The sequence below is a fragment of the Cibotium barometz genome, chromosome 40, assembly GCF_041138505.1.
Source record: "Cibotium barometz isolate CiBa-2024 chromosome 40, ASM4113850v1, whole genome shotgun sequence".
NCBI lineage: Eukaryota > Viridiplantae > Streptophyta > Polypodiopsida > Cyatheales > Cibotiaceae > Cibotium > Cibotium barometz.
In genome coordinates this window covers 11969804-11992320 of record NC_141085.1, presented here as the reverse complement: position 1 = coordinate 11992320, position 22517 = coordinate 11969804, and the positions used below count along the sequence as shown (strand labels likewise).

At 42.2% G+C, this 22517-nt stretch overlaps 1 protein-coding gene across 1 annotated transcript in view; it reads right to left on the bottom strand.

Moving 5' to 3' along the window:
* Positions 1-5286: 5286 nt before the first annotated feature.
* LOC147615207 (UTP--glucose-1-phosphate uridylyltransferase-like) overlaps positions 5287-22517 on the bottom strand; it is a 34526-nt gene continuing 17295 nt past the window's right edge. The window contains exons 15-21 of the mRNA XM_086779237.1: positions 7539-7614; positions 7409-7465; positions 6907-6990; positions 6623-6721; positions 6444-6548; positions 5621-5692; positions 5287-5525 (exon numbers count right to left, since the gene is read on the bottom strand). Of these exons, the coding sequence (XP_086635363.1) occupies positions 5490-5525; positions 5621-5692; positions 6444-6548; positions 6623-6721; positions 6907-6990; positions 7409-7465; positions 7539-7614 (529 nt within the window). The 3' untranslated portion in view covers positions 5287-5489. The remainder of the gene's footprint in view (positions 5526-5620; positions 5693-6443; positions 6549-6622; positions 6722-6906; positions 6991-7408; positions 7466-7538; positions 7615-22517) is intronic.

The window sequence follows — 22517 nt, the reverse complement described above, 5'->3', positions numbered from 1 at the left end:
ATTGGAGAAAAATTCAAGGATCAAAGCAATGAAGAAGAACAAGAAACAAAACAACCCAAATTGATAAGACATGTGGCACAACAATGGCGATAAAATATATGAAGAGTGTGATACTAAAAAGAGAAATGAAGAAGAAGAAAGAAAGAAAGAAAGAATCAATCAAGAAGAATACATAGCAAGAAATCACATGGCTAGCTACTGAAGAGAACTCCATCAACAACTAATAAATTGAAATTTGATTGAAGATACTCTAGTGCCATGGTCTCCACCTCATGCAACACCATCTAGAGCATGGAATGAAATAATACATACATTACATAAAGGTAATGCACCAATCTATAGTGTAAAATAATATGATTGTGTGTTTTTTTCTTCAAAATTATCAAGGATCTTCTAGATGGAGATATAATAATTCCAATTTACTATAATACAAGAGAATTCATTCTTTTGAACAAAATATCAAAAACGAATAGAACCAAACATACGCATAAGCCATAAACATAATTAAAAATAATTTGAGACATGACATATCTGGCCACCTCGTGATGGTGGTGCCGTGGTGGGAACAAAAAAAGGCCCAAGAGGATTACTCGAAGTAGAGCCGGTACTCCCAACTTGTGCTGCATAAGTAGCACTAGATGCACTAGAAGCAAAAAAGGAGGGATTTACAGCCATGGATCTTGCAAGTGGAGCTCAAAACACCTGTGCATCCCTTTCTTGTAACTCCTCGTTCTCTGTTGGAACTGATTGGCAAAAAGCCACATCATGGCCAAGTTCATGCATCAAATGAGCTCGCACACGATCGGCACCTCTTATCTTTGCTTGCTTGCAATATTTGCACTTCCATTTCTTGGAACCTCCACTTGCATATGTCTCATCACAGTCCACCTCCTCCCACCATGACCAATTATCTTGCTTCTTGGACCGCTTGTTGCCTGAAGCTCTAGTTGCCATTAAATGATTGATGATTGAAGGAGAAGAAGATGAAAGTGATGAGCAGGAGGAGGAACACACTACTCCACTGCAGTTTACAGCCTGTGAGAAGGAATCAAGAACGGCTTGTGAACTTTGAAGGAGCTTGAGTCTCTGTTCAATCCCAGGGAAGGGCAGCCAATGCACATAAAGTAGCAACCCCCCAATGTGAGTGGCTCCATCTCCCTCTCACAACATTTTAATCATGTTATCAAAAATAGCCCTTAGGTCCATTAATAGCATAGGTTTTCCAAAGTTGGGCTTCTTTTACAAAAAGTAATCAATGCCTAAAGTACTAAAGTTAAAATAATAAATCATTTATCCAATAACTATGTAAAATGGGCCTAGCCATATTAATTCTAAAATGATACCCAATAACTATGTACAATGGGCTTAACCATATTGATTTCAAAATGGTGCACACATGTAAGCATGAGTTCACATCTAGTGCCCATCATCATCATCCTCATACTCATAGCCTCTACTCATACAATCCACAATGTTAGGTCACAATTAAATTAGAATCACTCAATAAAATAATACTAACATGTGGTAACAATTAATTGGACTCGTTCACTATTAGATATATGGTAGTAGTACACTATGAGACCTTATACTTATGTCATGGGTAATTTCATCCCACTAGTTTCTTCCGTGTGAACAAGTGGACACCTTCGGGTAAGCTAGTATATAAGCAACCTCATCCTCAGTTTAGGGTTACTTCTCATTTGTACTTTCTCTTTGTACTTATAGAGAGCTCCAACTCTCTCCTTCAAGCTTTACCAATCTCTCTCACACTCTACAGCTCTGTGTTCTTATCATGCTCTACAATTATTTCTCCCCTCGAGTCATTTTGCAGGCGACAATCTCTAACAATGTAGTCATCAACATTGCAGTTGATTCTTCTTCCATAATCGGGTCATTCAAAAACTACAAATAATTCATCTCAATGATTCGTCTCAATAGCTGTCAATCACCCCGTCAATCATACATCCACGTCTCACCTGCATTTGACACGTGGTAGATAGAATCACCTATTTTTGCGATCATTTTTAGGTACAATCACCCAGGTTCTGCGATCCTTTCCAGGGTTACAATTGGTCGATTCAACTCTTAAATCATGGGTTTCTTTAATTGACCAATTCCACTTTTTGATCAATCGATTCTACTTTGTTGGATTGACTGATTCCATTTTTTATCGATTCCACTTAGTCTGATCGCTCAATTCCAAAAGTCGGATCATTCGATCCTACCCCGGTGATCCTAACTTGGTGATCCAACTTTAGTGATCCAACTTTAGTGATTCCACTTTCTGTGATCGTCCACTCTCTAGGATTATCTAATTCCATTTTGTGTAAATGCTGCTTTGTGTGATTATCCAATTCAACTTTCTTGGATCGTCTGTTTCCGGTGTGTTTTTTGGGTGAGCTTCATTAGGTGAGTCTTTTTGCAAACAGAATAAAATAGCAAGCTTTTTTACAACTATATGAATTCTAGAATGCTTTGGTAGCCTATATCTTTGTTTGGATTGATGAGCTAACAAAAAAGATATGCGCTTCTGCAAGTAAGCCACACTTAGCATACATATCTACCAAATAATTTTCAAATAAATGATCTCATGTTAGTTCACACATGGGGTATGCTCATGTATGGATCAGTGTGTGTAGGTGTGATGGTGTGGTGGCTCACCAAACATTTCTTTGCCCTTCTCAAATGCTCCTTTGTAAGGGCACCGCATTTAATATACATATTCACCAATATGTTGTCAAGTGACACCACTTATTTCTACCAACTCCACTCAAATAAAATAGAGGCGAGGACATTGCATTGGTTCAAAACAATTGGTGATATCATGCGATTAGTGCATTCCAAGAGAAAACATGCATGCCTATGACACCTAGACTCTTCCCACCAAACTTGCATACGAACAAGAAGAAAGTGGAAGTACATTCATATAATCATAAACAAGACAAAGTGAAAGCAACAAGACAAAGCTTTTTTTACAAATTGAACAAAGCACAAAGACATTATTTAAAGTATTCTATCTCTCCCACCACTAGAAGTAAAACTACTAGGGTGACCCATCAAGTTGAGGAATGTATAAGAGGATGGTGTCAACAATGTAATTGTCCCTCTCAATGCCAACATAATGCCGATGCATCTCTTTGCTTTGACATCCCAACTCCCCACATTCAACAAAGATATCAATGACCATATCACTCTCATCTATGAAAGTGCTAAGCAACCACCTACAAGAAATAACATTGGATTAAGATGCTAACCATCAAAACTCCTAAAATTTAGTACAAAATTTGGAACAAGTTTGAGATACTTGTAAAGATGCATAGATTGCTCTACACCTCCCCGCATGTACATACCAACCACTTCTATTCTCTCAAATGGACACTATCAATTGGATTCCCCTATCAAATTGGATTTGGCATTAAATAGCACAGGTGAGATTGATTGCCTTGCTTCTCTATCTATCTTTGGGAGTGCATACTTTCCCTGCCAAAAACAACCCAAATTGCAAGGACTTAACCTATTAACAAAATCAATTGACAGGAAAGTACTATGACGCTCTTCGCTCCTTATCCTTGAGACTATGCGTTCTCGAATCTTACATTAGTATTGTGTTTGTTCTAAGTTGATTTAGCTCTTACATATACTTTTCAATAGACATTAGGACTTCCAACTCACTAAAACCTTGCAGTTTGCCTTTTTTAATCCATTCTTCTCCACACCCCGCTCTCCAAAGGCATGTATTGTGATGGGTGTCTCCGTTTCTTGGAGGTATTCATGAACCTTTGCTTGTAAGTTCTGTGTTGAGTATTGAGGCATTACGAAGAGCGAAGTGCAAAAGGAATGAAAGGTTAGCACCTTGGGAGAGTGGGGAGGTGAGTATGAGGAGACACAACTACTTGGACCCTATTGGGAAATAAATAGGTCTTGTGCTTTATGACTCAAGGGCTACATCCCACTCTCTATCTACATGCACACATATAGGGTTTACATCCCATTCTCTATCTACATGCACATGCCAACTATGTGGATATAAATGTAACCAATTCTAGGTACAAAGACATGCTCCACAAATTTTACCATGGCCACACCAACTTCATATGGGATGCCACCAAGCAATCCATCGATGTAGAGACGAACAAACGATTCTCTCCTCTTCTTTGTATAATTCGTTTTAATGTAGCTCATTGTTAAGTTGAATTGATAAATTTAATCTCTTACTGAAGTAAAAGAAGAGCAATCTCTTGTATGTGTCATTACTTTTCTTTCACATACCATCTCCTGTATGTGTCTAGTAAGCTATGGCTATGACAGTATTTCTAATCATGTATTTGAAACAATGTTTTTTTTTCCCATGTTTTTTCTATAATGCATGTATTGTGAGATAATTAATCATATTGCAATGAGTAGCTATGCATGGATTCATTTGTCTTAGTTGATTGATGTATTTTTCATGTTTAGTTTGTAATCATGCTTGATATGCTTTTGCACGATTTCATTTATATTATTTCTCTAGAATAACTCTTAATTGAATCTCTACTCTTACCCAACTTAGAATGTTGAATACTTTCCTACTTTGTTCTATGTACAATTGTTACATACATAAATTTATTTTATCATCATCAACGAGTATGTGTAGCATGATGAGAATGAGGTCTCATCTCTCTCTCTCTCTCTCTCTCTCTCTCTCTCATCCCTCATTTAATATTCTAAAAAATTTCTATATTTTAACATCTTTAGGCACTATTACATGACTAGTGAAAGGCATAAAAACAAGGAGATCGAGCCTTCTACAATGTTAGTATAAAGTTTCCTGCTATGCAACATTGTGAATTCTTTGAACATTCAATATTGAAAGTGATTTTCAAAACAAAGAAAGGGCGCATTCTCTAATGTTTATAGTAAGTCTAAGGAGAAACTGGTGCCACCTCTCCACTATAGCACGTGTACGGTCTATTTTCTATTTCTCTACTCACATATGCACGAAAAGTCATTAATGAAGGTAAAATGATTAACTTAATCAAGGATTGATGTTAGTTCAAAAAAACGATTGTGTGACGTCTTTTATATTCCCAGATCCCTTCTTCTCGACAACTAGTCTCAAAATTCTAATATCACCCATATTTTGATGAGCAATTGGAAAAAAATAGTAACTATAACCTTTTGTCGATCCATAACATCATCTAGATCTCCCTTATAGTATAATTGCAAATGTACACAAGAAATCAAATGCATTGATGCCCAAGCATATATTCATGTAAACTTAGAGTCACTTATTTGGTGAGTGCAAAATTTAGTGTAAACTTGGTAATTTTTTATATTGTGCTTCATGCAGCAATGTCATAGGCTACAACCCCTCTTTCCTAAGCCTCATTCAAAAAAACAAAAACAAAAAAAAAACCCAAAAAAAAAAACTCATTGGCTCTGCATATACTTGACCCCGGTAGATTACGATACATATTTACCACATCAACAAAGAGAGAGCCTTGCTTTACTTATAATGGAGAATAGGTAGGGCCTGAGGTGACAAGCTGCACAAACGCAATAAACAGCATCATGATAGACTTTTATCATCTACAAATGCTTGGATAGCACTACCCTAGCACAGATTCTCAGCAGCCTTTACCTTGTCTTCAACAGTTGCATCATCCGGAATGGCCACCTTTTCGCCCTTCTTTGCCTCGATTACAACCTTGCCCTGAAATCCGACAAGAGAAAGCGGGATCAGAAAGCCTCTCTGCCTGATTAATCCAGGCAGCAAGGAAAACACCTCCTCATACACTCTTTTTGACACTACTAGAACCTACTAGTTGCAGCTATGCTAAAAGGGTCTTAGGAGCTTGCCACAGCCTAAAAGGGTCTTAGGAGCTTGCCACAGCACCAACATTACACGTCATCTATGCTCAAACCTGCATGGAGCTGCACCTCCCCACCCTCCCCCCCTCCCTTATGCATTGTACCTTTCCCCCTAAGATCAAGCTTGCTTCCCCCAACGTACCCCAAAAAGCACCCTATATCCTTCACCTCCTTCCTGCAGCAGTTTGCATTGCCTAGCTGCTGCTGTGCAATCCTTGCAAGACATACATCTGATGGCTTCTCCATCCTATAAGATGGGAATATCTTTATGTACAAAAGAATGTGCAGGCTGCAAATAGGAGATCTTCTAAAACTAAAGAGCAATAAATAGATCATCTAAAACTAAAGAGCAAGTTCTTTGCACAGAAATCATCAGCACTAAGCCCAGCAATAATTACTACACACTTCTCTTGGGGTTACTATGTCATATGTGACTTCTTGCTTGTATTTCTCAAAATTAAGCATCTAGACACGTGTACATATGCAAGGCCACACACAAGAAGCACAAGCGCGCGCGCACAAATCCATGTAGCCAACTTAAAATTATTGAGTAGCTGATTTCTCTAACAAATGGAGATGGATAAGAAGAATACCTTCAAAACGATGCCACTGCCAAACCAAACATCTCCTGTGACCTTCAAACTCTCCAGATAAAGGATGCTTGGAATAGACTTGAATCGATTGAGAAAATCTCCAACCTAAAGAGATTCAATTTAGTTCATGCTGCCATTGAAGCTACACACTACAATTACAGCACTAGCTAGAAACTTGCCTTCTTGAATTCAGAGCTCAGATCAATTGATGGATTTTCTGGCTTGCTTCTTGCCAGGTTTCGAACGACTAAACCATCTTCCACAGTGTACAAATCAGACTGAGACACTCACAAGGATAAGCCAATCAGTCGAGCATCCTTTCTTCAAACATTTCATATGTAAGAAAATAAATTAAGATTAGTGACATTTATTACCACAATTAGGATTTTTTCCTGTCAGATAAACATGAGCAAAAAAACTATCCACTACCAAGAAAAAGAAAATTCCAAAGATATACCAGTACCTGCACAAGTAAAAGGTCTGATGTTGCCTTGACAGGTAGAAAACGAGACCGTGGCACATTGATACCAATCGCTTTATCAAAAAACTGTGCACCAGAGACTGCCACTTTAGACTTCAAGAAAATGCTTTACACAACCATTCTAAGACCTGTGCAGTGCATGCACAGAATAGAATAGGGCAACATGCAAAGAACAGCAGGGGAAGAAGAAACAAATAAAGGAGCTCAAGCTACGCTTGGATGGAATAAATTTTAAAAACTTTCAAGGTACTTTTGCAAAGGAACAAGATTGTGTGCACGCATGCGAGCATATGCACTGGTGCATGTATGCATGTCCACCCACACTTGCATGTGAGTGAATGTGTGTGCGTGCACATGATCATGTTCGTGTGTGCATGTGTGTGTGTGTGTGCGCGCGTGCATAGGCACGCACATGTGTGTGTGTGTGTGTGTGTGCGCGCACGCGCGCGCGCGCGCGTGAAAGAGAGAAAGAGAGAGAGAGTACCCTAATAGCCGCTCCTGCTGCCGTCTCCAACTGCAAAACCTTCACACCATCTACTTCCTGCGAAGGGAAAAAAAGGAATAAGTCAAGAGTCAGAAAACAGCCAAGGGAAAAATCGTAGAAATCGTACAACCTTAGGATTGGGAATAATCTCCATCTGAAGAGCATCAGCTTCAACAAGCCTCTTCACGGCCTTGAGGTTCACCCAGCTGCATGCAGAGATAATCTCAGTCAACCGAATGGTATGAGACTCAGGTAAACTATACATGCACAAAAGGACGTGTGCTGAGTCACCAAACATAGTAGTCAGTGTTGGGAAAATCAAGTAACATCCACCTTAGCAGGAATCTAAAGAGCCAAAGATGTGAAGCCCATAACCTTAGTGTAACTCAAGCAATGTAAAAGCCTCTAAAAGTGAGAAGCCTTGGAATCTAACCCTAGTAAAAGAACCTCTACAAATGCAAGTGGGAAGAGAAGATGCCTGGAATTTATGTAGGCCATCATTACAAGCCAAGCTAGCCTACAATCAAGGGAGAGAATAGTAGGTCAATGGAGAAAATGTAGGAGATGATCTAGGGGGGATTACTTGGCTCCTAATGCTTTGTATCTTGCCTATATAAGAGGCATCAAATCATGAATAAAATGTTGAAGATTGCTCTTATCAAAACTCATGTGCATTAGTGTGTGATTATCCTCTAATCATCATCATTATCAGTAATCACTACGCTAAATCATTCCCACACTATGCTTTGATCCACCCTAATAACTTCATTAGCATCAACATTCTCTCTCTCATTGATCCTCACAATCGGTATCAAAGCCTTCTACAATCTCTAGCCATCTAGCTTGCATTATGCATCCCATTAAGTGTATCTTAATCCTCTTCTTGATCAATTTCTGCCCCCTTCACAAGATCAGCTTAAATCTGCAAACCCAGAGCTTTCTACTTCAAACCAATCATATGGGAGTCTTCCCTAGCATCTGAAGATTCTAATCAACACAACAAAGCACTGGATCTGTGGAGAAAGGCGGTGAAAAGAGATTTGCAAACACATGAAATTTGTCCAGACTGGTAAAATTTGCAGCACACAGTGGTTTTTTTGCTCATTTTGATGCTATAGAGAGCTTAGCGCAAGTACAAACTTCATGCTTATCACTACAATTACTCCTTGAAGCTTCTGGAATCTCCATTTCATCAAGCTCTGTGTTTTCTGTTCACTGTCATTAAGACAGTGATAAGCACTAATCCAAGTGCTGACATGGGACAATTAACAGTTCAAAACCTTTATTGGGGAGTTGCTCCATCATCACAAAGCTTCATTTCAACTACCAACATCATTTGAATACCCAAATCTTCCCTCCAAATCAAGGCATATTCCTGCAGAAAATGTAAGGGCTTGTTGGGATTTAAGATGCCTTCTTCTCCTAAAGCAAGAAAGGGGAGACCACAAGTCAGCTTACTACTCCAAGCAAAACTCCACCAACAAAGGGTCCTACAAGCGGCCACCTAAAGTCAAGGGTAAGATGAAGTGCAACTATTATGGCAGAACCCAACATATGGAGAAAATCTCCTAACTCAAGAGAGCAGAAGCCAACTGTTTTTTCTGATGACAAAGAAGAAGGTGATCAAACCTCCGGCTCGGCAGAAGAGGCAAACATGGTCCATGATAAATGGGCATTCTAAACATCGAAGGACAAGAGGCCACCTCCACTTCCCTATCTTGTAAAAATATCACCCAAAGAAAAATGGTGAAAATCTATGTAAAAGTAAAATACGTTAAATCCGTAAGGGATGGAATATCGCTTCAAGGGGAGTTGTTAGATATTTATGGTAGCATTACAGCGAGGCCATGTACTGATACCATGGGCACTTTTGTCCCAGGTTCATGGATGTTTTGCAAAGATTTCGGTATTTTTCTTGATTCTTCCCCTTACAAAACCGGGGATTTTATTTAGCTCTAATTCAGCTTCGGAGGTCCAATTAAGATCTCTATCTGTGGATAGTGACTTAGTGCTTACTTCTTTGGTATCATGACCACCAAAAACATCCGGTGAATGATCTTCCATACCCAGATTAAATGAGTTATATGCTAGATCAGCTATTTGATTAGTTCCTTCGTAACCTAGAAAGGGGCGATGTCCCGGGGGGAAATTCTGAATATGAACTGGTGAAGAAATATCCCCACACGGGATATCGATACGTTTACCGATATGGCGTTCCATTCAGGTTCCAAATATGGCAGAGGGTTCAATACAAGCTATCGTATCTCCAACTTCAGTATGATCCTCCGTGATTATTATTTCGTCACATTAGCCTTGAACCTGCTCATTGAACCATTCCGTGTCATGCTTACAGTACGTACCCGAACAACTAACACGAATTCCCATTTCTCTAACAAGTATTTTAGTAATCGAGGCTCCGTGAGTCACATCGCCAAAGATTGCTACCTCTTTTCCAGCCAGGTTCTGACAATCAATAGATTTTGAAAACCAAGCCGCTTGAGAAACAAAATCTATCTGAAACCAGAGGATTCATTGCACCATAACGAACTTGCTTTTCTTCTCTCGTCGAACCTGTTGAAATATCTTCGTTCGAACCTAAATAGTAAGAATCAAGTGTTCTTTTCTTCCCATCTTTTTCAACAGATAAATATCTTTTGGATTGAAGAAAGTAGTAGGAGAAGTCACCAGATTTTTCTGCTTGTTCTTTTCTTACTCCACCACCCCCACCTTAGGGTTAGCTAGTATATAAGCAACCTCATTCATTGTTTAGGGTTGCTGCTCATTTGTACTTTCTCCTTTGTACTTGCAAAGAGCTTCATCTGTAACGTGCGGAAGCTCTGGGTAGTCTTCTTTCAGCCCTAAACACTCTTGAAGACCTTCTGATGCAAAAACGCACCATGATGCAAAAACGCAGGTAGAGAGAGAGTAGAGAGAGAGAGTGAGAAGTGCTGGAAATTCAGTATATACTATGTACAAAAAAGGTACAGATCTTTGCAGCCATGGGCTGCCTTCATAAAAAGGTTCCTAACCCTAAATTCTGTCCCCTATGGGACCTCCTATTGACTCACACCCCTAGTGGGTGGAATGAGTAAAACATGGAGCACTTGGTGCCTTTTATAGCATTCTTGGACAAGGTAGGAGCTGGCCGACTGCTGGTCGGCCAGTTTTAATTCATTAAATCCCTTTAATTCAGCCGACTGGTCCTGGTTCTGGCGCCTGCCTGCTGCCCTTATCTGCTGGCTCAGCCGACCACTCCAGTATGCTGCCGACAGCTCTTTGACCATGCTGATGTCAGCCGACAGCATCCCTTTGGTTCTTTCTCCAAGCCTTGCTTCAGTCTGCACTGCAGAGGTGCTCTGAGTTCTGTGCTCCATCATCCTGGTTCTTCTCCTGGGTTCATACTCTTTATCTGGTTGCCTCTTCTGGATCTAGCTCTCAGAATGTCCATGGCATTACTGATGCACATGACATCCCCCTCTGCTAAACTTGATGACGGGAATCCAACCTGCTCTTGGATGACTGTCATCATCCCAATCCTGTTCCGAAGTCCCTCTGTCATCATCCATCCCTGGCAAACCTTTTTCTCTGAAAATCCGGTCTGTTCTCCAAACCACTCTGTCTCTGATGAAGATCTATGCATCTGGTCTTCCTCTAGTCCACAATCCATTCCTGCCCTGGCTCTGAACACCGTCTTGGTCTTCGTTCCTGGAACTGAGTCTGGCACTCTCACATCACCCTTGGAGGATCAACCTCCCTTGGGACCGTTCCCTTAGAACCCATCTGGCTCACGGAACTGCCATCCCCATCTGGCACTGTGGAACACCACCAACAAACCTCCTGGGAGTTCTTCCCGATCTGTGTTCTTGCTTTGGGCTTCGAATCCGTGTACTTTCCTGTACCTTGGACGTGTACACCATCATATGGGACTGAATCAGTGTTTAGCTTGGCTGAGCCTGATGCTCTGATACCAATGTAACGTGCGGAAGCTCTGGGTAGTCTTCTTTCAGCCCTAAACACTCTTGAAGACCTTCTGATGCAAAAACGCACCATGATGCAAAAACGCAGGTAGAGAGAGAGTAGAGAGAGAGAGTGAGAAGTGCTGGAAATTCAGTATATACTATGTACAAAAAAGGTACAGATCTTTGCAGCCATGGGCTGCCTTCATAAAAAGGTTCCTAACCCTAAATTCTGTCCCCTATGGGACCTCCTATTGACTCACACCCCTAGTGGGTGGAATGAGTAAAACATGGAGCACTTGGTGCCTTTTATAGCATTCTTGGACAAGGTAGGAGCTGGCCGACTGCTGGTCGGCCAGTTTTAATTCATTAAATCCCTTTAATTCAGCCGACTGGTCCTGGTTCTGGCGCCTGCCTGCTGCCCTTATCTGCTGGCTCAGCCGACCACTCCAGTATGCTGCCGACAGCTCTTTGACCATGCTGATGTCAGCCGACAGCATCCCTTTGGTTCTTTCTCCAAGCCTTGCTTCAGTCTGCACTGCAGAGGTGCTCTGAGTTCTGTGCTCCATCATCCTGGTTCTTCTCCTGGGTTCATACTCTTTATCTGGTTGCCTCTTCTGGATCTAGCTCTCAGAATGTCCATGGCATTACTGATGCACATGACATCATCTCTCTCCCCTTTTGAGCTAGCCATTCTCTCTCACTCTATACCCTTGTGTTCTTGTCATTGAACATTGTGTCTGTGTGAGCTAACAATGGTATCAGAGCAAGAACTTTGATTTTGGCTGTCGTGTTTGCTTCTTGCTAGAGCTTTGGTGTTTTCACAAGCTTCCATTGAAGCTTACTGCTTCATTTCCGTCAAGATTCCCTATACAGCTCCATCAAATTGCCGTCAAGACCCCACTTCTCCATAAGCTGATACGTGGACGATAACTTGCTAACATGTGGCAAACAATTTTTCAATCGTCGACTAGGTCCTGTTCAATCACCCGATCCAACTTTTGCATCATCAACTAGGTTTACAATTGCCTGATTCGATCGTCCGATTCAATCGTGCTATTCAAGTCCAATTAGATCGACGATCCAACTTTTACAATCGCCCGATTCTCTTGCATAAATCGTGGGTATCTACACGATTCAATCATGCAATTCAAGACCAGTTCAATCGACGATCCAACTTCTTAGATCGTTCAATTCAATCTTTTGATTGTCCAATTTCACTTCTTCAATTGTCGATTCAACTTTTTCAATCGACGATTTAACTTCTTCGATCGGCAATTTCACTTCTTTGATCGAGCAATTTGAGTTCTTCAATCGCCTGATTCTACTATGCACACTTCAACCATCCGATCCAAGACTTCAATTGCCTGATTCAACTACGGACTTCAATCATCCAATCTAGGACTTCAATCATCCAATTCAACTGTGGACTTCAATTCTTTGATCCAAGACTTCAATAGGCCAGTTCAACTATAGACTCAATCATTCGATTCAACTGCAGATTTTCAGCAAACTGACAAATCAGTCATCAAGCATCTGGTAAATTCATTTCAAGAAATTTTCAACATCTCTTTCTCAAATTCAGCAGCAGTCAAGTATGGCCATCAATTCATTGAATGAATTTGTTTGGTATTCCTTACAAAAGAGGACAAGTTAGATGGGTCAAATTACTCCCCTTGGAGTTTCATGGTCAAAAATGTCCTTATTGCCAAGGGTTTATGGAGTCTTGTCAGCGCTAACAAGCCCCGTCCTGCGCTAACAAGCCCCGTCCTGGCATGATTGCTCCTGCCACTCCTCAACACGGCTAGGACCATCAGACCCAAACCCATGCCCCTCAAATTACTGTTGATCAAAGAAGACAGGATTCTAATGATACACAATCTTTGACATTAAATTGCTTTGTCTATCAAAAGGTCTATTGTTCCGTACATTCGTTCTTACAAAACTTCTAAAGTTGCTTGGGACACTTTAGAGACTATAAATCAGGCTAAAAATGATGCATGAGTTGCTTTTCTCAAAAGGCAACTTGATAATGAGAAAATGCAGGAGAAAGGATTCATGAATGAATACTTAACTAAGTTGCAAGACTTAAGAGAACGGCTTCTCAACATTGATGAGATCATTTCTAACAAGGAAATGGTAAGCATCACCCTTAACTCTTTGCATAAATCTTACATGGGTTTCAATACTTCCCTCTGGCTTTCTTTGGGAGGCAATGCAACCCGTCTTACCTACCAAGAGCTAGGGCTAGTGGGCAAGGCATGGGGCCTTCCTGGCCCCTTGGGGTGGCTCATAGCCTTCCCCATCCCCACACTAAAAGCAAACCTAAGCTCTACACAGAAGTATGGCGCCTTGTCACAAACCAAACACACAAAGCAACTAACATCATTCCAAAGGGAGACTCACAGCATGGACTGGCACTGCTCCATCTGCAAGACAATGCACACCTGACCTCGGACACATAGAGTGGAACCCTGGCTGACTCGTCCCGGACTGGGCTCACATGGGACGAGTTTTCCACTCCCGGTCCTGCATCTTCTTGCTCAAACATGTCTACGTGGCATCCAAGCATAGTTGTCAGGTACGAAAAGTTCGATTTGGAAAGATACGTTCAAATACGGTCTAGGAACACACTGCTAAATTTTGAAAATAAAAATATGGTGGAGGTACGGTCCATTAAAAAATATTTGAGGGAGAGGCTTGAGCCTTGGCCCTTGAGGAAGAGGGAGAGAGCCTCTCAAGCCTTGGCCTCTCAAGCCTCAAGGCAAGCAAGCAAGAGCCCCAAAAAACACCCATAAAACGGCTCTCCAAACGGTCATAAACCGAACTCAGGTGGCGGTGCGCGAACCGGGTGCAACTATGCATCCAAGTGCGGGATGCACATGACATCCCCTTCTGCTTAACTGAAGCTCCATAGCCTCCAAATAGTCCATCAATAAAGCCAGATAGTTGTTGCAGATAGTCGTTGAAGAACTCTTTAACAAGCCATACAGGTCCCTCGGTCCTCAAACTTTGTGAGGAACTGTCTCTGTCTTCGGCCTGAGCCATGCTTGAAGCGGTGCAAAAGGATCTATTCTCGAACCATCACTTCAGCTTCATCTATGATATCTGGTTCCGCTTCGTCTTTCACTTCTGAAGGGACCTGCATATGGCTTTAACCAACTGACATGGAACACATCGTACATAGTCCAGCTCGAAGGTAGCTTCAACTTCATTGAAACCTTGTTAATCTTTCTTTGGATGAGAAAAGGTCTGAAGCTCTTGAAGGACAACTTTGGAAATCGCTTGCCCACCTATTTCAACCTTTGTTTCATGATCCGAAGATAAACCTAATCTCCTTCTGAAAACTTCATATCCCTTCAGCCCTTGTTGGCCTGTCGAGTGTAGGCCTCTTACACTTTAGCCAACCTGTCTTTCACTGACTCCAAGATCTCCACGAGGTGCTTTCACCTTTTGACAAATGTCACATTGTTGCACATGTGCAAACACGTCTCGCCTCATCCTTGGCCAATAATATTGCCATGTTCTAACTTCTCCAAAGTCGAATTCATGCCTCGATAACCACCAGTAATGGCATCATGGGCGTCATGGAGAAGAGCTGCCCTGAACAACTTCATGACACATAGTGGACCTTTGTAGAAAAGCCAACCATCGCGTATCAAGAAGTGGCATGGTCCTGTGGCATCCACTATCTGTTCCCACTATGTACCGAATTCCTCGAAATCCGCGTACATGTGCTTCATGTCGTCTAGTCCCGTACCAACGAGGCCGAGTCTACTGGTCTAAATCAAAGTTATATGTCCCTTCCGGCTCAAAGCATCGGCCACTGGATTGGCCTTTTGTCATGTGCACAATGTGTATCTACCGTGTGCTACACGCACACAAGACTAGCTTCGAGGTTTGGGGAAGCTTGGAGCTAGGCACGCTGACTGGCGAGCTGAGTTAGGGATAGACTAACGGGCGGGCACCCAAGTATGGACGGGCGGACGCCCAAGTGTGGACGCCCGATGATGACTGGCCAAGAGCCTATAAAAGGGTAGCCAAGGTTAGTCATTAGTCATATAGAGTCTCGCGAGATTTGTGAGAGCTCTATGGTCTGGAGCTTGGATCTAGTGCAGACGTGCACCTGCTTTACGCAGCCGAGGCCGGCAGCAATCTCGAGGCCCGCGAGGGTAGCTTCGTGGCGGTATGGGACGTCGCGAGGTGGGCGTTGCAGGCGGGCAGGCGTTGGGCAGGCGTTAAAGCAACCGGCCAAGCCTACGTAGGCGGCCCTGCTGGCAGGCGCCTAAGCCTACGTAGCCACGCGGCCAGGCTTGCGCATGCGGCCAAGCTAGGCGTAGGCTGGCACAGGCCGACTGTGCGAACATTAGGCGCCGGCAGAAACGCATCCGGCAGCCGACAGCGCTAATCCAGGAGGGAAGAGAAAAAAAAAACAATCAAAGCATTCGCCAATTTGGGCTTGCTTTCATTTTTTTTTTAGATTAAACTTTTTTTTTAAAGAGTTAAAGGTCCTCTCCAAGGTTTAAAGGTGTTTGTTTTTTTTATGAAAGCAAAATATATATATCCATATATATATATATATATATATATATAAACACAAAAGCAAAAGCTCAAGTAGCTTTTGGGGACAGTTATATAAACCTCTTAAGTGGGCTTCTTGCCACACATCTCTCAAGTTTTCAAGCTCTCAAGCTCTCAAGTTCCCTCGCACTTTTATTGTGCAAAGATCGAATTTTCTCTCCACTTCTCTTCACGATGTCGACCCAAGAATCGGAGTTGGAGCCCCTTGTCGAACGCGAAAGCTTGCCGGCTACGAAAGATACTGATGCCGATCTTTTTGACGATTATGTGTCAAAATCAGATTTCCAAGAGTTCAAAGTTGCTCTCGAAGCTTCTTCTTCGGAACGTCAAGCACAAATTGCCGCCCAGATGCAAGCCTTGCAGAACTCCCTCTCTCTCTTGACCACTACCCTCTCTACTCTTTCGGGTATGGATACCTTGGCCTCTGCTTTAGGTCCCAATATTACTCCAGAACCGTTCGGGGGCGAGCAAAAGCAGCGTACCAAGGAGATCGTGGACACTTGGCTACATAAGTGGCAGGTCCATTTTCAATTTCATCCATATGATGATGGAAAAAAGATCCAGTTAGCAGCAGGTTTCCTCTCCGGCAAAGCTTTGCTTTGGTGGAAGGAACTCAACCCTAAGCCAACAACTTGGGCACAATTCGAAGACGTCTTCAAAAAGGAATACCTCAAGAAAGAGGATGATTATGATGTTGTTGCCCGGTTTACAGCTTTGACCATGATCTCGCGGCACCTCACTTATGAGGTCTGCCTCCAGAAGTTTAGGACAAAGATGGATCCCACTACTCTTTTAGGGTTGTACGTAGCTGGTTTACCAGACTCATACCGTTTACAGGTTAAAAATAACAAATGCAAAACATTGGACGAGGCCATTCATTCAACTCGTATCTATGATGATACAATGGTCTCTTCCAAGTCGAAACCCGTTACCGAGTAGGGGAACAAGCATAAAAGAAAGTTCTCCGCACCTATGGCTAACACGACTGAAGGAAAGTCTTCGGACCAACCTTCGAAGAATTCAAGTTTGACACCAACGAAGAAGAAACAACTCCTTAAGGCTTTAAAGCTCCAGAAGGAAAGACGTTTTTTTATCTGCAAAGAAAAAGAACACATGCATAACGCGTGCCCGAAGCAAAAGGGTGCAAAGACCAACGCAGGACCCAAGCCAAAGGCAGCTAACCAGTTGTCTTTGACAGGTACGTCAGTTACTTTACTTTCTCGCCCTAGTACATGTTTTGATTGTCTGTTCAACTCTAAAGTATTTGGCTTGCATGATCTTCTCCGAGTTTATGGAGAAGTGAATGGCCATAAAATTCACATTCTTCTAGACTCTGGCAGCTCACACAACTTTGTTAATTACAAACTTGTGCAGAAATTGAGTCTTGATACGACACCCAACAATCATACCTATGAGGTACGCCTACTTGCGGGAAGGCGAGAATGGGATCGAAAGGTGGAGATGCTTCCAATCTAGATTCAGGATACAAAGCTACTCTGGAATGCTATGTTATGCACCTAGAAAATGTAGACTTGTTATTAGGGATTGAGTGGTTTAAGACTCTTCAAGTCCAGATAGATTGGTCTAGTCATATTTTTTCTTCTCAGCATAGGAACATCCAGTATAGTATTTTAGGTGATTGTATTCATCCCTCCCAGGGACCTCTTGTAAATACAATTGATTTTGGAAGTATAATGGATTCTTCTTTGTATACCGCTTTCCATTGTGTATTGATTCCACTTTCTTTCTTTCTCATCCCTTCCATGGATGTAAATGAATTAAGTGTGTTTAAAAGCAAAGAATTACAGAAGATACTTGATTCGTTTATATTTCCTAAGGAACTGCCATCGGGTTTACCACCTGAAAGAACAGTAGATCATCGTATTGACTTGATCCCTGGTGCCCATCCTGTCAGTATTCCACCTTACAGGATGAGCCAAGCTGAGGAAGATGAGTTGGCTAAACAACTCGAAGATTATTTGAGGATGGGCCAGATTCGTCCAAGTAAATCACCTTGGGATGCACCTGTGTTGCTTAGGAGAAAGAAGGACAACACCTGGAGAATGTGTATAGATTACAAGAGATTGAACAAGCTGACAATTAAGAACCGTTATCCTCTCCCTAGATCAGATGACCTGATTGAACGATTAGCAGGAGCGAAATATTTCATAAAGATAGATTTACGTACTGGCTATCACCAGATACGTATTCATGAAAGGCATGTCGAAAGAACCGCCTTTCGGACTAGGTATGGCCATTACGAGTTTCTCGTATTACCTTTTGGGTTAACCAATGCTCCAGCTACTTTCCAGCAAATGATGAACGATCTTTTTCGTGAACATTTGGGAAAATTTGTGATGGTGTTCCTGGATGATATTTTGATATATAGTCGTACTCTTGAGGATCATGTTAGACACCTCACGATTGTCTTATCTATTTTAAGACAGAATCGACTATATACTAAGTTAAGTAAATGTGACTTTTTTATGACAAACATAATCATTAGAGATGGATTGAGCATTGACTATGACCGAGTTCAGAAGGTTCTGGACTGGCCTATACCGCGAACAGTGAAACAACTTCGTTCTTTTCTCGGCTTTGTTGTTTTTATTCGGAAATTTGTGCGGGAGTACTCTCAGCTCACACTACCGATGACCGACTTATTGAAAGGTCGTGGACGTAAGTCAAATCAGCCTATCACTTGAAATAACGATTTGGATATGGCCTTCAGACTTTTAAAAGATAAAAGCCAAGGAAGCACCTATCTTAGCATTACCCGATCCTAGTCGGCCTTATGTTCTTGAAACTGATGCCAGTGACTATGCCATGGGGGCTGCTCTATTTCAAGATGGTAGACCAGTTGCTTTTGAAAGTAAAAACCTAGACGACACTCAATCTCATTGGCCAACTCTTAAGAAGGAGCTTTATGCTGTGATTCATGCTCTCAAGGTTTGGAGACATTATTTATATGGCTCCAAGTTTGTGGTATTTACTGATCATCAGTTAATCAAGTATGTGTGTGATGCGGATGATTTGAAAGGAAGGAAAGCTCGTTGGGCTGAGTTAATGCAAGATTTTGATTTTGAGATCCGTTATCGAAAAGGGTCCATGAATAGTGTTGCAGATGCGCTTAGTCGAATTAGAGAGGTGAATACTTGGTCGTTCACCGAGATTTCTACTGACTTATTTCAGTCATTGAGAGGGCTTTGCAGGACTGATAGTTATTTTGGTCCATTTTGGTAGAAGATCCAGAACGGGAGCTCATTGATTGACCAAGACTCAATGACTGCGCAGTCTACCATTCAGGCTGCAGGATGCCAGTGGATGATTTGGAATGGTTTACTATTCCGTAATGACAAAATTTGTGTACCACAGATCCCGGACATTAGGTCCAAGATTCTTAAGGAGTGTCACGACGCCCCTTCTGCTCGACACCCTGGGGTACACAGGACGTTATAGTGAAACACACTTTTTATTGGTCAAAGATGAAAGAGTATGTAGAAGATTATGTTCTCAAGTGTCAAATTTGTCAGGCAAATAAAGCTAAACACTTTAGACAGGCTGGGTTGTTGCATTCTTTGTAAATCCCAGGTAATAAATGGAAAAGTATTTCCATGGATTTTATTACCGGATTGCCAAGAACACATTAAGGCCACGATTCTATTTGGGTTGTGGTAGATCGCTTGACAAAAATGGCTAGATTTTTACCGACTCGGAAGACTATTACAGCTACGCAATTAGCACAGCAGTTTATCGAGCAATTTGTTTAGACTGTACGGGTTACTGCAGGACATAGTCAGTGATAGGGACTCTAAGTTTACGAGTGATTTTTGGAAACTTGTTTTTGAGAAGTTGGAAACAACTTTGAATTTGAGTTCCTCAGATCATCCTCAATCTAATGGCCAGACTCAAAGAGTGAATCAGATTTTGGAGGATATGCTTTGAGCATATGTATCCAAAAGACAGAGTTCATGGGAGGATTATCTTCCTATGTTAGAATTTGCATATAATAGTACTAAGCATACAAGTACAGGTTTTAGTCCTTTCATGCTTATGTATGGTTTTCAACCTAGATCACCTGTTAGAGTAGGATTCTCAGGACTTCAGCAAGATGCAGCACGTAATTTTTTGCAAGCTATGCAAGAAATGTTAGAAGTTGCGAAGGAATTTTTTAGAAGTGCTCAAGACCGAGACCGATTTTATTCTAATAGACATCGTTCACCCAGAGAGTTCTCTGAAGGAACGATGGTGTATTTGCGAGTTCCGAAAGATTCCGAGACTTTACGGACAGGTCGATCTCCGAAATTATCCCCTAGATACTGTGGACCATTTCGTATTACACGACGGATTGGTTCAGTTGCATATGAATTGGATTTGCCTTCTCATGTGAAAGTTCATCTTGTATTTCATGTCAGTAGACTTAAGGAAGTACTGGGTGGAACAAACCAGTTAGTTACTCCTCAAGAAGACATGACATTTGTTCCGCATGAACCTGAAAAGATTCTTGGATTTCGTGAAAGAAGATTGCGTAATACGCTTATCACGGAATACAAGATCAAGTGGAAGGATCGTGTTGAGGAGGATGCTACATGGGAGACATTGACTACTCTTCAGAGAGATCACCCTGGCTTTTTAGTGAGCTCTTAGAGGAACGGGAGTATGTCATGTGCACAGTGTGTATCTACCGTGTGCTACACGCACACAAGACTAACGTCGAGGTTTGGGAAAGCTTGGAGCTAGGCAGGGTGTGATTGGCGAGCTGAGTTAGGGATAGACTAACGGGTGGGCACTTAAGTATGGACGGACGGGCGTCCAAGTGTGGACGCCCGATGACCGACCAAGAGCCTATAAAAGAGTGGCCAAGGTTAGTCATTAGTCATATAGAGTCTCGCGAGATTTGTGAGAGCTCTATGGTCTGGAGCCTGGATCTAGTGCAGACGTGTACCTGCTTTACGCAGCCGAGGCCGGCAGCAATCTAGGCCCGCGAGGGTAGCTTCGTGTCGGTACGTCAACCTAGTTAGCTCAGCTCGTGGCTCGGTGGAGACAGCCAAGACTGTGGGCTTGCCCACGGCTGTCATGGTTGGGAGGTGAGTCAGGCCTGCACCCCCTTGTTGTTTGTTTGTTTGTTTGCAGGTTTTGAGTCTCGTACCAAGAGCGTTCCACGAGGAGATCCGATGGGGATTTGACACCTTTCTTGGCAGGTACTCAATCATACCACCAAATTGCTGGAATATCTGGCTCCAGCGGTGCTGTCGGTCACTCCACTATGCAGTTGGCATTGTCTGAATCCAACGTAATGCCTAATGGTCAATGCAAACCTCAAAGTCATGGCCATAAAGGAAATGTTTCCAATGTTTCAAGGCCTGAATAACTGCAAGAAGTTCCTGATCGTAGACCGAGTAATTCTTTTCCACAAGCAATAGCTTACTAGACATGTAAGCTACTGGATGGCCATTCTGTTGTAATACACCTCCAATTGCAATGTTAATCTCATCGGTGATCACTTGGAACGGCTCGTCCCACGAGGCAAGCGCTAGACAAGGCGCTTCTGACAAAGCCAACTTGAGGTTCTTGAATGTCTCCACCAACACTCGAGGAGTAATTTGAATCCGTTGCCTTTTAGTCTTGACACCCTTTAGCAGATCGGTGAGATCCGCCGAGGGGTTAAAAAACTTGTCTATGTGGGTGGAGTATGCCTGGCATATACCCATAAAGGATCTGATGTTATAAGCAGTATGTGGTACTTCCCAATTGACAATCTCAACCACCTTGGCCGGATCAAGTCGAATGCCTTCAGCACTAACTATATAACCAAGGTAATGAACCTCGAACAAATAAAATTCCGACTTCTTCTCATTGACGTAGAGCTCGTTGCTTTCTAGCAACTTCAGGACTTTCTCCACATCAATGTCATGCTGCTCAACAGTAGCTGAAAATACCAGTATGTCGTCCAAAAATATGAACACACTTTCCAATCAATTCCCGGAACACCCGCATCATCATGCGGTTGAATGTGGCTGGGACGTTCGTCAAGCCAAAAGGCATGACTACAAATTCATAGTGGACCCGTTCCGTACGAAAGGCTGTCTTGGGGATCTCCCCCTCAACAATCCTCACCTGGTGGTACCCACTCTTCAAACCAAGCCCTGAGAACACCTTAGTCCCATTCAACCTCTCGAGAATATAGTCTATTCGAGGCATTGGGAATCTACTCTTGATAGTCAGCTTATTGAGTGCACGATAATCAACACACAATCGAGAAGACCCATGCTTCTTCTTGACAAACAGGATCGATGCTACAAATGGCAACACACTGGGACAGATGAAGCCAAATTGCAATAATTCTTGGAGTTGGCGGTCCAACTCCGATTCCATTGCCTTGGATCTTGGTTGGTTATGAGGTTTTTCATACCTTCTCCAAGCTAGATACACGACATTCGACTTCAGGGAGTGTTCTTACACTTGGGTTTGGAACCATTATTTGGAGCAGCACGTCGCAGCCTATATGGTTGTTTTCTTCCAGAGGAGCGGTGTACCTGGCAGCTTGTTCTGTTGCTTTTGTAGCTAAGTTG